The 13032-nt window shown below is 38.7% G+C and overlaps 2 protein-coding genes across 2 annotated transcripts; both read right to left on the minus strand.

Annotated features, from left to right (window-relative positions):
* Nucleotides 1–1336: 1336 nt before the first annotated feature.
* Nucleotides 1337–3846, minus strand: LOC111516317 (trehalose transporter 1-like protein). Its single transcript, XM_023172483.2, has 2 exons — nucleotides 3606–3846; nucleotides 1337–2830 (listed from the first exon to the last, which is right to left on the minus strand). The coding sequence occupies exons 1-2, from the start codon at nucleotides 3745–3747 to the stop codon at nucleotides 1491–1493; spliced, it is 1482 nt and encodes a 493-aa protein (XP_023028251.2). The 5' UTR covers nucleotides 3748–3846; the 3' UTR covers nucleotides 1337–1490.
* Nucleotides 3847–5282: 1436 nt separating this feature from the next.
* LOC141486657 (trehalose transporter 1-like protein) lies at nucleotides 5283–11471 on the minus strand. The gene is made up of 2 exons (XM_074185031.1): nucleotides 11089–11471; nucleotides 5283–7259 (listed from the first exon to the last, which is right to left on the minus strand). Exons 1-2 carry the CDS (start codon nucleotides 11336–11338, stop codon nucleotides 5914–5916), a joined length of 1596 nt encoding a protein of 531 aa, XP_074041132.1. The 5' UTR covers nucleotides 11339–11471; the 3' UTR covers nucleotides 5283–5913.
* Nucleotides 11472–13032: the final 1561 nt, after the last annotated feature.

The raw sequence follows: 13032 nt of genomic DNA on the forward strand, positions 1-13032 counted from the left end.
GTCGCACCCCTACGAACGACAACCCTCAGAAGCCGAAACTTGTGCGAGCTAAGGATTAACGAGGTCTTACCTTTTAACGTGTGATTCCTAACACGAGAAAATCAAGTGGGTAAACTTTTTGATTTGGAATAGAGAAACAGAAAAAAAACAGAAACAGAACTGGTGATCCGCCCGGCTCCGCACGGGTGCACTGGAAGTTCAAGGACATGGAGAAACAGTTGTGAATCGAAAAGGTAATTTTTATATGTAAACGCACCCTATTTACCACCGCGGGGGGCTTTCCAGTTGGGATGAAATTCCTTTCTTGGTGGGCATCTGAGACCTAAGTAGTAGTGAGATACAAAAGTGAGTCGGGATGAAGTAAAATAATTATTTTTATTACAATCGACTCAAATCATGAAAGAATACATTTGAGGAAAAGAAGGTCACATATACTTGTGATTTACAAATCAATATTTCGGAATTTATTTGTGTAAGTATTCTCCGAACTACGGAAGATATCAAATTCATTAGTCTTGTTTACATTTGTTCTTCATAGTATTTCCAATAAACAACCGCGTTTGATGTATTTAGTTGCTTGATGTTTCGGCGTCGACTTTGAAGCCTTTTTCAAAAAAGTTATGACTACACTGAGTGACCTGTTGTTAGGGTTTCGTGACGTGACGCCGGGGTCTCGATCTGCCTACTTCCTAGGTCTCATCGCTGGTCTCTGCCAGCGTCCCAAGAGTCCATAGTCCACAGAAACAACAGAGCATGTGGACCACAGTTCAAAAGCCAGAGGCTTCACAGAGCCTGGGGACTCAGAGTCGACGCTTGAGAGTAGGCAGATTGAGACTCTTGCAGAGACCAGCGACTAGACCTGGAGAGCAGGCAGAGTAGGCAGTCGATGCTTGGGAGTAGGCAGATTGAGACCCTTGCAGAGACCAGCGACTAGACCTGGAGAGCAGGCAGAGTAGGCAGTCGATGCTTGGGAGTAGGCAGATTGAGACCCTTGCAGAGACCAGCGACTAGACCTGGAGAGCAGGCAGAGTAGGCAGTCGATGCTTGGGAGTAGGCAGATTGAGACCCTTGCAGAGACCAGCGACTAGACCTGGAGAGCAGGCAGAGTAGGCAGTCGATGCTTGGGAGTAGGCAGATTGAGACTCTTGCAGAGACCAACGACTAGACCTGGGGAGCAGGTAGAGTAGGTAGTCAATACTTGAGAGTAGGCAGATTGAAACCCTTACAGATACAAGCGGAGGGAACCTTACATCATGTCCCCACCTGAGAAGTAGGTAGATTGAGATCTCAGTGTAGTTACAGCTACTTGAACATGGCTCCAAAATAACAGACGCGGTTCAACCCGTCATTATTTCATTTATTTATATTTCACAGTAAAAGAAGGTGAAACAATGGATTATTCAATATGATTTCAATGTAAACATAGTTTTCATATGGCAGTAACAGTGATATTAAAAGCCTACAGTTATCGGAAAGTCACTAGATGGCATTCACTTGCTAAGTATCTCCTGGATTTCTGAAAAACTCCTACCTCTGGTCTCCGGCAAAAAAAAGTACATGAAAACAAAAATTAGGAAGCAACCTGCACTAAACATTCCAATGCTATAATGCACTCCCAAATACTCTACTACTAGGGGAAAAGATGCGGATATAATGGTATTGAAAATAGCAACGGTTGTTCTAACAAAGCAACAACCTGTAGATCTCATATCGTTAGGATATAGCTCGCTCAGTAGAGATACTGTTACTGAACCTATACCTAAAGAATAGCAGGCAATGTAAAGTAGTACGCATACTATAGGTAACCATCTGATGGTATGAACAATTGGCGAATCGGTGGCGTTGAGATAGAAATACACAGCAGTGATGGTGAGAGGCACTCCAGTGGCAATGTAGGAAAAAAGTAGCAAGGGCCTTGTACCCACTTTTTTCACAACTGCAAATGTTACGAAATAAAAAGTCAGTTTAACAACTCCCACTAAGATTGCCACCGAGTTTCCAGATAGATTCGTATTAGCATCATTGAAGAGGGGTGCTACGTAGGCTATGACGCTAGGCACTCCTGAGACTGATATACTCAAGATTGCTAAGAATCCAATTGAAGTTGCCATCCTCAAACCGCGTGTTGAGAATAGTTCTTTGAATTCGCTTCCAACACCTTCATTTCGTTTCGTTAGAGATCTTTCAATTTCAATGTAGTCTTGAACAATTTCGTCTTCGGTTTTGTTGCTTCTCAGTTTCTTCAATGTGTTGATGGCGGTTACTCTATCTCCTTTAGCGGCCGAGTAAATTGGTGACTCGGGAAGTAGTACCAATGAAAGAATGATTTGCGGGATTAGAGGCGCTGCACATAAAAATGTGAACCATCTGACGCTGGTAACAGGACCTACAAGATAGCCGTAAAGACCCCCCAGGGGTAAAAAGAACATCATGAGACATCCATGTTTAACTCTGTTGTGATCTTCGCAAATCTCGTTCAGATATATTGGCAAAGCGGACAGTATAAACCCAAAACCTATCTCCGCGATGGATCTTCCAATGATGTAGACGTATATATGGCTTCCAAAGAGGACCATTACTAGATGGGGTGGAAGAGTTAATAACGATATAACGAGCAGAGTCCTCTTTCTACCGATGATATCCGGTAACTTTCCTAGTAATAGTGCACCAAGTATTCTAAATGCTGACGGTATTCCAAATAACATCGAGATTTGAGCCGTGGTTATTGGATCTTTCAGAGGGTTGATATCCGAGTTATTCGATTTCAGTTGAGGGATCACGGGGGATGGCCAGACAATGGTACAACCTTTCACGAATATCTGAACACTCGCTAGAACAAGAAAAATTGAATTGAAATTCTATCTGAGGCCATTAAAGAACTAATATTAAACGTTTTCTTTCTTTGAACTTTATCTAGAGAGAAAATGAGTTTCTGGAAAGCGGATTAGTTTTCTGACTTTCCATTTCTATGTCACTGAAAAAAAATTAGAAAACTCACAGAGAAAGGATGGAAAAAACTACAATAAAACTCCTCATTGAAAAGAAAGTAATGTTATGAAAGGAATGAGTGTTTCGTCTTGTAATTGAGACAAGTGTTCTATCCCAAAACTTCGAAGTACACTATTGAGGATAATGGTGTTCCGTGTGTGCCATCTATCAGGTGGAAACAATTTGCAATGCAAAATTCATTACGAAGTCACTGTTCGATAGCTACAATAATAATTTCAACAGTCCCTTCGTGTACTTTTTTGACAGAATGAAGTTATTTCGAAAAAGAGTATTGATCTCGTGTGATTTAGTGTTTATTCGACAGTAGTGTTTTGGAAAGGGTTGTTCCTCCAGTTTGTATTTGAAAAAAACTTCTGTTTATTATCTACATATTTCTGAAAGGGTGTCCATTATACTTATTTTCTTTACGTTTCTGTGATTTCATGATGAAGAAGCAGAATGACAATGAGCTTATAAAATGTTTATAACTCTCTCAGAAGATGACACAGTGTGCCGAAACAGCTGTTAGCAATGAATGTTGATGTTGTGTGAACTGTGGAGTATTATTGTCACCCTGCCTATTCATTTAAACAAATAGAGAGCAGAAGATGGCTTACCTGTGACTACAATGAAATATAAAAATAGCGTGTCATTTTTCTTCCTACTGTCTTTTGGTTTAAACTGAACTGCCCCATCCACATCCTCAATGGGTGTATAAACCACCTCTTCAACTAATTTATTATCTTGGTGACAACTCATAATTTCCTCATTCACAATTTCAATCACCGACACAAATTTTCTCTCTGTTACATTACCAGTTAACAACTACAAAAAAAAAGAACACCCAAAGTCAATTAAGATAGTGGGGCTCATTATTATGAATACTATCAGTTCAGTTCGTCAAGGTTACAATTATTATGGATATGACACGGCTTAACTTCGAATGAATGCGAAAAAGCAACGATTTTCTGCGTATCTAATTCGCTTCTAAAATATACCCCCTTCAATTTAGGGAAGGTTCCTATGGCTGGGATCGAATCAAATGAACAAATGATTGTCGCTCCGGGGCGACTTCATTGATTCCAGTGGCGCATTTGCTTTTTCAGCTGCAGGAAAACCCGGAAAAACCTGCAGCACCACATCATCTGCAGATCTTGATCTAACAATGTCCTCTCTCTCATTAAACAAAATGTAGGATGTCTCCAGAGGCTCCAATAAATTCACTTAGTGACACGACTATCGTCAAACTCAAACTTGGTTGAGAGTTGACTGCACTCATATTCATTTCGTTGAATACCAAAGTGAAAAGCACAATTTCCCAAGAATTTCTTTTGAACATTATCAATCAAATCGATATTTACATTATAGTATGGGTCCCAAACAAGACTGGGGCGGGACAATACGGAACAAGGCAAAACGAGACGGAAAAGGACAGGACGTAACGGAAAGAGACGGAACGGGACGGACAAGACGGGAGTGGAAAGGGACGTGACTGGACGTAATGGGATGGGACGGGACAGGCAGGAGCGTAACGGGCGAGAAGCAATGGAATGGAACACGATGGGACGGGATGGGACAAGACGGGACGGGACAGGACGAAACAAGATGTGACATGACGCGATGGGACGGGACAGAACGCGATGAGACGGGACGAGACGGAATGGGATGAGACAAGATATAATAGGATAGAATGAAATGGATGAAACGAAAACATTCGATTTGTCTATTCAATATACTTACTGCTACGACGTATGTTCTGTCACAAACGTAACAAACTATCGCTGTCACTGATTCTCTTGTCTATATGTCAGTTCTTCATGATAAATAAACGTGACAACCACTCAAATTTAACGGATGTATTTAACAATTTGAAATCACCTGTAAAAACCGTACTTCGATTACACTGTATTCATCGCACTTATTTTATTGCCGCTTTCTTCGCTTCTGAACTTCTTCGCAAAATTATTCAAATCATTCGAAATCCGAAAGATACGCATTATAAAGTTGGGTCTGTCTCTACGGTGAAGAGAACAATGAGATACATTTTTTAGATCTGACAGTATCCAAAAACAATGATAAACTCGACTTTAACATTTTCCGAAAAAACACATTCACAGATTGAACAATACGGAAATAAACAAGACAAAGAAAAATCTTAATTCTATTGTTCTCAAGGAACAACTTGATCCAAATAATAGTCCTCTCCTGAATCTATAATCCAGTTCCTAAAACCTACATTATATCAAAAGCTTTGTTTTGTTTTGTTCATGGATATTACAGGTATACAAAATCTAGGTACCAAATTATTTATGATAGGATAGGAAATTTAGGTATAAATTACTCAGATTTAAATGTAATCAGTGAGTTTTGAAAATGGTGTAATAGCCGAAACTAGTCAACAATAAAGAAATATCGTGGAAAATAGACAAAAGTGTGTTTTTGTAGTGTATCCTCAGTGAACATGAATTTCCACAAAATAAACAAGTCGTCAATCAAAGAAGTAGATATGAACAATTATGCAGCAGAAAATGTGACTCCTTGTCGTCATAATCTATATGCACTTTCGAATCACAGTGGGTCTACCTACAGCGGACATTACACAGCATTCTGCAGACATCCTTATACTGGCACGTGGCACGAATACAATGATTCACACGTGTCACCAATTTCACCAAAATCGCTTGTGAGTGGAGATGCATACATCCTCTCTTATGAAAAGGGAGGAACAAGATCGCACCTTTGAGCGTTTTGAAATGTTACTTTTGTACTGTTGATTTCAATGTTATAATGAATTATATGTTATAATATTATCTAACATTCAAACACCCTTTAATGTAAACATAGTTTTCATATGGCAGTTACAGTGATATTGAAAGCCTACAGTAATCGGCAAGTCACTAGATAGCATTTACTTGCTGATAGCATTCACTTGCTGAGTATCTTCTGGATTTCTAAGAAACTTCTACCCCTGGTCTCCGGCAAGAAGAAGTACATGAAAACTAAAATCAGGAAGCAACATATACTGAACATTCCAACACAATAATGCACTCCCAAATACTCTACTACCAGAGGAAAAGCTGCAGATATAATGGCACTGATAATATCAACGGTTGTTCTAACAAAGCAACAACCTGTGGATCTCATATCGTTAGGATATAGTTCGCTCAGCAAAGATACTGTTACTGAACCTATACCTATACCTAAAGAATAGGAGGAAACGTAAAGTAGTACGCATACTATAGGTGACCATCTGATGGTATGAACAATTGGGGAATTGGTGGCGTTGAGATAAAAATACACAGCAATGATGGTGAGGAATACTCCAGTCGCAAGGTAGGAAAAAAGTAGCAGAGGCCTTGAACCCACTTTTTTCACAACCGCAAAAGTTACGAAATAAAATGTCAATTCAACAACTCCCACTAAAATTGCCACTGAGTTTCCAGAAAGATTCGTGTTAGCATCATTGAAGAGGGGAGCTACGTAAGCCATGATGATAGGCACTCCTGAGACTGATACACTCAAGGTTGCTAAAAATCCAATTGAAGTTGTCATCCTCAAACCACGCGTTGAGAAAAGTTCTTTGAATCCGCATCCAACACCTTCATTTAGATTTGTTAGAGATCTCTCAATTTCAATGTAATCTTGAACAATTTCGTCTTCCGTTTTGTTGCTCCTCAGTTTCTTCAATGTGTTGATGGCGGTTACTCTATCTCCTTTAGCGGCTGAGTAAATTGGTGACTCGGGAAATAGTACCAATGAAAGAATGATTTGCGGGATCAGAGGTGCTGCACATAAGAATGTGAACCATCTGACGCTAGTGAGAGGACCCACAAGATAGCCGTAAACACTACCCAGGGGCAAGAAGAACATCATGAGACATCCATGTTTAGCTCTGTTGTGGTCTTCGCAAATTTCGTTCAGATATATTGGCAGACCGGACAGTGTGAACCCAAAACCTATTTCCACAATGGATCTTCCAATGATGTAGACGTATATTTGGCTTCCAAAGAGGACCATTACTAGATGGGGTGGAAGAGTTAATAACGATATAACGAGCAGAGTCTTCTTTCTACCGATGATATCCGGTAACTTTCCAAGAAATAGTGCTCCAAGTATCCTGAATGCTGAGGGTATTCCAAATAACATCGAGATTTGAGCCGTTGTTATTGGATCTTCCAGAGGGTTGATATCTGAGTTATTCGATTTCAGTTGAGGGATTACGGGGGATGGCCAGACATTGTTGCACCCTTTTACGAATATCTGAACACTGGCTAGAACAAAAAAAATGCTTGAAATTCTATTTGAGGTCATTCAAGAACTGATGAAACATTTTCTCTCTTCGAACTACAGCACTTTTTTTCAGAAAATGGTCACGATAATCACCTTCCTGAACAATGGATTGTCAAAAGGGGGATATTTCGAAAGATATCAGTTTCTGGGGAAAAACAAATGAAAATCAGAGTGAATAGCTAAAATATCAATTACGGACCGTCCTGAGGCTTCAAAGGGGGGAGGGAGTTAATAAAAAATGGCGGAATATTACAAGGGGGAGAAGGGGGAAGGAATATATCACGTGTATCAATTTTTGCCAATAGATATTTTTGAAATCTCAATTGATTCAGTGTTATTTTTTCATTTTCACATTTATAAATAGATTTGCACTTGCATCTTTCTTATAAAAAATATTGGCCAAATTTGACAAATTTTTAGCGTCTAATAAAGAATTTACGATACTTTTCTTTCCTTTTCCGGCAAATCCAGATCTTGTATCGCTACCGGAAAAACAATGCAAAAATGCAACATTATTTTTGAAGGATTCATGTTTGAAACTATTCGACGGCTTTGACAGCTGCTACGAAATAACAAGTACCTATGTAGTAAGACCCAGACCCTCGTAGCTCCTTCCCCACTTCTCTATGAAATACTTTTTAATGGGCTAAAATTTTCCATAGGTCACCCAGGTATATAAATTATTCTAAAACAGCAATGAAGAGGCATCTACAAATATTATTTGAAGGAGATTCTACAACCTTCTCAAAATATTGGGGATGCCTTTTTTGAAAAAGATAAAAATAAAAAACCAAAAACTTGATTATTTGAATTTTCCACATAAATTTTGAATTCATGTGGAAAAATTGTGGAAGATAAAGTTGTAGATCTTCTTATTACCTACAACAGTGGTCGCCAACCTGTTGATCGCGAGCTACCGGTAGCTCGCGGAGGCAATCCTGGTAGCTCTCACAACGATTTCAATTTAAAAAATGCAAACTGCAAAAATCAGAGAAGCTTCCGAAAATTCCACAAAAAAATCTAATTGTCATAATATTAAACGTAAACAGCGGCAACGTTGCGGTGAGTGATCTGCCGCTGACGCCATCAAGCTAGAATCGGCTAGAACCGACCATCCGGACCAGCGCGTTAGTGTTCGAGAACGATCTGGAATGCTTTGAACGGGATAAATACGCTTGGCGCGGCGACATTGCGCTTAGTTTAAAACTGAACGCGTAACCAACGTCCAGCGGTTGGGTTAGTAGAGAACAAAAAAAATAATATTATGGCAAGCAGTTGTAAGAAGGTAAAGACATACCACTTTCATTCGGAATGGGAAGAACAATACTTTTTTACAGAAGTTAAAAATAAAAATGTGTGTTTGTTATGTAATACTTTGGTCTCCGTTGCTAAAAAAGGAAATATTAAGAGACATCATAAAACTGTACATTCTGATTTTGAAAAATCATTCCCACTACATTCTGCCGCCAGAAAGGAGAAACTGAAACAGTTAAAAAAGCAGGTAATTGGACAACAATCAATATTTTTAAGAACAGTCGACAAAAATAAGGCTGCAACTGAAGCATCGTACCGTGTGTCCCAGATAATTGCACAAAAAAAGAAACCTTATGAAGACGGGGAAATGATAAAACAGGCGTTTTTAGAAGCTGCTGATTCGTTATTTGCCAACTTTAGAAATGAAGACGAGATAGTTTCAGCTATAAAATCTATGCAACTTTCTACTAATACAGTGATGAGACGTGTAGAAGTAATGAGCAATGATATTTTTTTACAGTTAAGAACTGACTTAGATAACTGTGTTTATTTTTCACTTCAACTGGATGAATCAACAGATGTCGTTGACACTGCCCAGATGGCCGTGTTCGTCAGGATGGTTTTTAGTGATTTTACGATTAAAGAAGATCTTTTGAAGTTCATTCCACTGAAAGGACACACTACTGGACATGAGTTGTTTTCTCATTTGAAAAATATTATTTATTCCGAGAAAATTCCAATATCGAAAATGGTAGGCTTGACAACCGATGGCGCTCCAGCTATGGTGGGTTGTGATAAGGGTCAGGTGGCGTTATGTCGTAAAGATGAAACTTTTCCGCAATTTCTCTGTTGCCACTGCATTATCCATCAGCAAGCATTATGTGGAAATTTTCTGAAACTAAACAACGTTATGAAACTGGTGGTAAAAATTGTGAACAAGATTAGAGCTCAAGCTTTACAAAGAAGATTATTCAGAACCTTGGCCGATGAAGTTGACTGTCAATACGGGGACCTACTCCTTCACTCTGAAGTCCGATGGTTGAGTAGAGGACGGGTGCTGAAACGTTTTAATGATGTCCTATCTGGCATAGTTCAATTTTTCAAACAACGCGATGAACCGACTCCGGAACTAGAAAATTCAATATGGCTTAGAGATTTTGATTTTCTCGTGGACATCACAGAGAAATTAAACGAACTTAATTTGCAGCTTCAGGGGAGAGACAAAGAACTAGCGAAAATGATTTCTGATATAGAAGAATTTATCAAAAAGCTGGAGTTTTGGGAACAAAACCTAATCAACAGCGATGCCAAGCATTTTCCTATTCTTTCAGAAAAAATATCTCAAAATCCATTAGAACCCTATAACAACAAATATCATGTAGAAATAATTTCTACCCTGGAGAATAACTTCAAAAATCGTTTTAAGGATTTCAATGAAATGGCTTTAGTAGCGCAGTTTGTTGTTTCACCCTTTATGGAAATTGATATCCAACAATTTGCAACTTGTGTTATACAGAACTTTGGCGAAGACATCGCTGCAACAGAAATGGAAGTCATTGAGTTTCAAAATGATTTAGCCTTAAAATCGTTAGTCTCAAGTACTGAATGTATCTGGCCTATTGTAAGTAAAGACAAATATTCAGTTTTATGCCGTGTTGCCTTGAAAGTGAAAGCATCATTCAGTTCAACCTATTTGTGTGAATTTTCTTTTTCCAATATGAAGTTTATTAAGAACAAATATCGCAATCGACTTACAGATGAACATTTGGAAAATTGTATCCGAATGTCTGCATCAAATTATACTGCAAACATTAAAAAAATTATCGATGAGTCTGAGTTTCAGCCTTCTCATTGAACGTGCTTTTTTATTTTTCAATGTTTATGTTCATGATAGTGCGTTACTTTTTTGTTGTTATTATAAACTATTTTTAAATCATACGTGACATGACGTTGTGGCTGGATAAAAGTTTGTGTTTATTTTTCAAACACCTTCGTTTGATAGGTAGGAATGTAGCTATGAACAAGTACGTATTAGTAATATTAGTTATTTTGTTATTAGTTTATCATTAGTACATTATGTATTATCAGTTAAATAGTGAAATAAATACATATAATGATAAATTAACTGTGGATTATTTCATTTACGTTGCGTTACGTGGCTTCCGTGTGGGTACCTCGCTGTTTATTCCAAAATTAACAAAGTAGCTCAACACATTGAAGAGGTTGGCGACCACTGACCTACAACTTTGCCATTCAACTTTTTTCCGTAGCAATTGTAGTTGTGCCGAAAATTGAGATAAACCATTTTTACCCTTAAAAACTCACCCCTCCCACTTCCTGAACTCAGATCGCCCGTAATGTATTTTTCCTTCCATTTTTATTGTATTCCTCTCATTTCCTAATGGAAATAAGGGGAATATGATAATAATTTCCTACTTGTTATTTTTTTCACTTTTTTCCATTTTTGAAGGCCTTGGTCTATGATGAAAAATGGGTATACTTTCGACACCTGATATAACTATTCAAATAGAAGTTGAAATATAGTACGTGGCTCACCTGTTATGACAACGAAATATAAAAATAGCGTGTCATTTTTCTTCCTACTGTCTTTTGGTTTGAACTGAACTGTCCCATCCACATCCTCAATGGGTGTATAAACCACCTCTTCAACTAACTTATCACCTTGGTGGTAACTCATGATTTTCTTATTCACAACGTCGATCACTAACACAAATTTTCTCTTTGTTAACGACCAACGACCAAAATAAAGGAAATACAAAAACTCAATCAAGATAGTGCGGCTCATTATTATGAAAACTATCAGTCTAGTTCGTCAAGGTTCTAATTAATATGGATGTGACACGGATCAACTTCGGAAGCATGCAACAAAAGCAACCTTTTTCTACGTATCTAATTTATTGAATTTATTCAAATGGACAGCTAGAAAGCCAAGAGAGGGCAGGGACGGGACGGGACAAAACAGGACAAGACAAGACGAGACGGAGAGAAAAAGGACATAACGGGAAGGGATGGAACGGAACTGGACAGAAAGGAACGGGACGGACAAGTCAGGACAGACGGGACGGGACTGGACGTGATTGGACGGGACATGACTGAACGAGACGTGTCTGAATGGCCCGAGCCGTGAATGGACGGAACGGGTCTGGTCGTGATGGGACCGGACGGAAAGGGACGGGACGGAGTAAGATTGTTTATTCTTCATAGTATTTTCGATAATCAAACGCATCTGTTTTCAGTTGTTCGACTTATCGGCGTCGAATGTGAAACCATTTTGAAGAAGCTATGGCTTCACTGAGGTCTCAATCTGCCTAGTCGTCAGAGCGTGACACACTGTGAGGGTTTTGTGACCTGACGCTGGGGTCCAATCTGCTTACTACTTAGGTATCGTCGCTGGTCTCTGCAAGGGTCTCAAGAGTCCATAGTCTTCAGATTGTGAACCATAGTTCACAATCCAGAGTATCCACAGAGCCACAGGACCCACAGTCTACGCTTGAGAGTAGGTAGATTGAGACCTCTATACAGACCAGCGACGAGACCCTTACATTATGTCCTTATATGAGAAGTAGGCAGATCGAGGCCTCAGTTTAGTGATAGCTTCTCGAAAGTTAATCCAAAGTCCAAGCAGAAACGTCGAGCAAATGAAACACTAGACGCAGTTTATCACAGATTTTAAAATTAAAAAAGTTGAAACATTGAAACATTCGCAACGCAACGTAAACATAGTGCTTCTATGGCAGTGGCAGTGATATTGAAAGCCCACAGTAATTGGCAAGTCACCACAAGTCATTTACTTGTTTGATATCTCCTGAACTTCTAAAGAACTTTTACCCCTGGTCTCCGGCAAAAAAAGTACATGGAAACAAAAATCAGGAAGCAACATGTACTGAACATTCCAACACAATAATACACTCCCAAATACTCTACTACTATAGGAATATAGGAAAAGATGTGGATATAATGGCATTGATAATATCAACGGATGTTCTAACAAAGAAAAATTCATATTAAAAATAATTGAAAAGCTCAATGGTGGATATATTTACTGTTACTTATTCTTCACTTGTCTTTAGAAAACAACACATTCAGCATATTCCATAAGTAGATGAATTTTTGAATGAATGAATGGAATTCAAATGATTTTAAATAATAGACCAGGAAGAGAACGTGTATGGTACCAAATGGATGGTGCTCCACCCCATAATTCTCATTCAATCAGCGAAGCTTTAACCGAAATCTTCGAAGACAGATGGATTGGTAGTAATGGACCTTTTCGTTGGCCTCCTAGAACACCAGATGGCAATCCATTAGATTATTTCGTGTGGTTTCATTAAAAATATGGTTTACTCTACTCCAATAACAACAATGGAAAATATGAAATCGAGAGTTACAACTGCTTTCAATAGTTTGACTCCAGACTTAATCAGAAGCGCTACACATGACAATCTTTTGAAGAGACTACATGTTTGTTTAAGTAGAGAT

This window comes from Leptinotarsa decemlineata, unplaced genomic scaffold, assembly GCF_025532065.1.
Source record: "Leptinotarsa decemlineata unplaced genomic scaffold, Ldec_3_MD MMD2_tig00026361_RagTag_RagTag, whole genome shotgun sequence".
NCBI classification, from domain to species: Eukaryota; Metazoa; Arthropoda; class Insecta; order Coleoptera; family Chrysomelidae; genus Leptinotarsa; species Leptinotarsa decemlineata.

What these genes read in the sequence shown, in the direction of transcription:
- LOC111516317 (XM_023172483.2), bottom strand. Translation starts at nt 3,747, where the DNA reads ATGAGTTGTCACCAAGATAATAAATTAGTTGAAGAGGTGGTTTATACA. An exon ending in ATATTTCATTGTAGTCACAG is followed by an intron (nt 2,831 to 3,605) that starts GTAAGCCATCTT and finishes TTCTTGTTCTAG; the next exon opens with CGAGTGTTCAGATATTCGTG.
- LOC141486657 (XM_074185031.1), bottom strand. Translation starts at nt 11,338, where the DNA reads ATGAGCCGCACTATCTTGATTGAGTTTTTGTATTTCCTTTATTTTGGT. An exon ending in ATATTTCGTTGTCATAACAG is followed by an intron (nt 7,260 to 11,088) that starts GTGAGCCACGTA and finishes TTTTTGTTCTAG; the next exon opens with CCAGTGTTCAGATATTCGTA.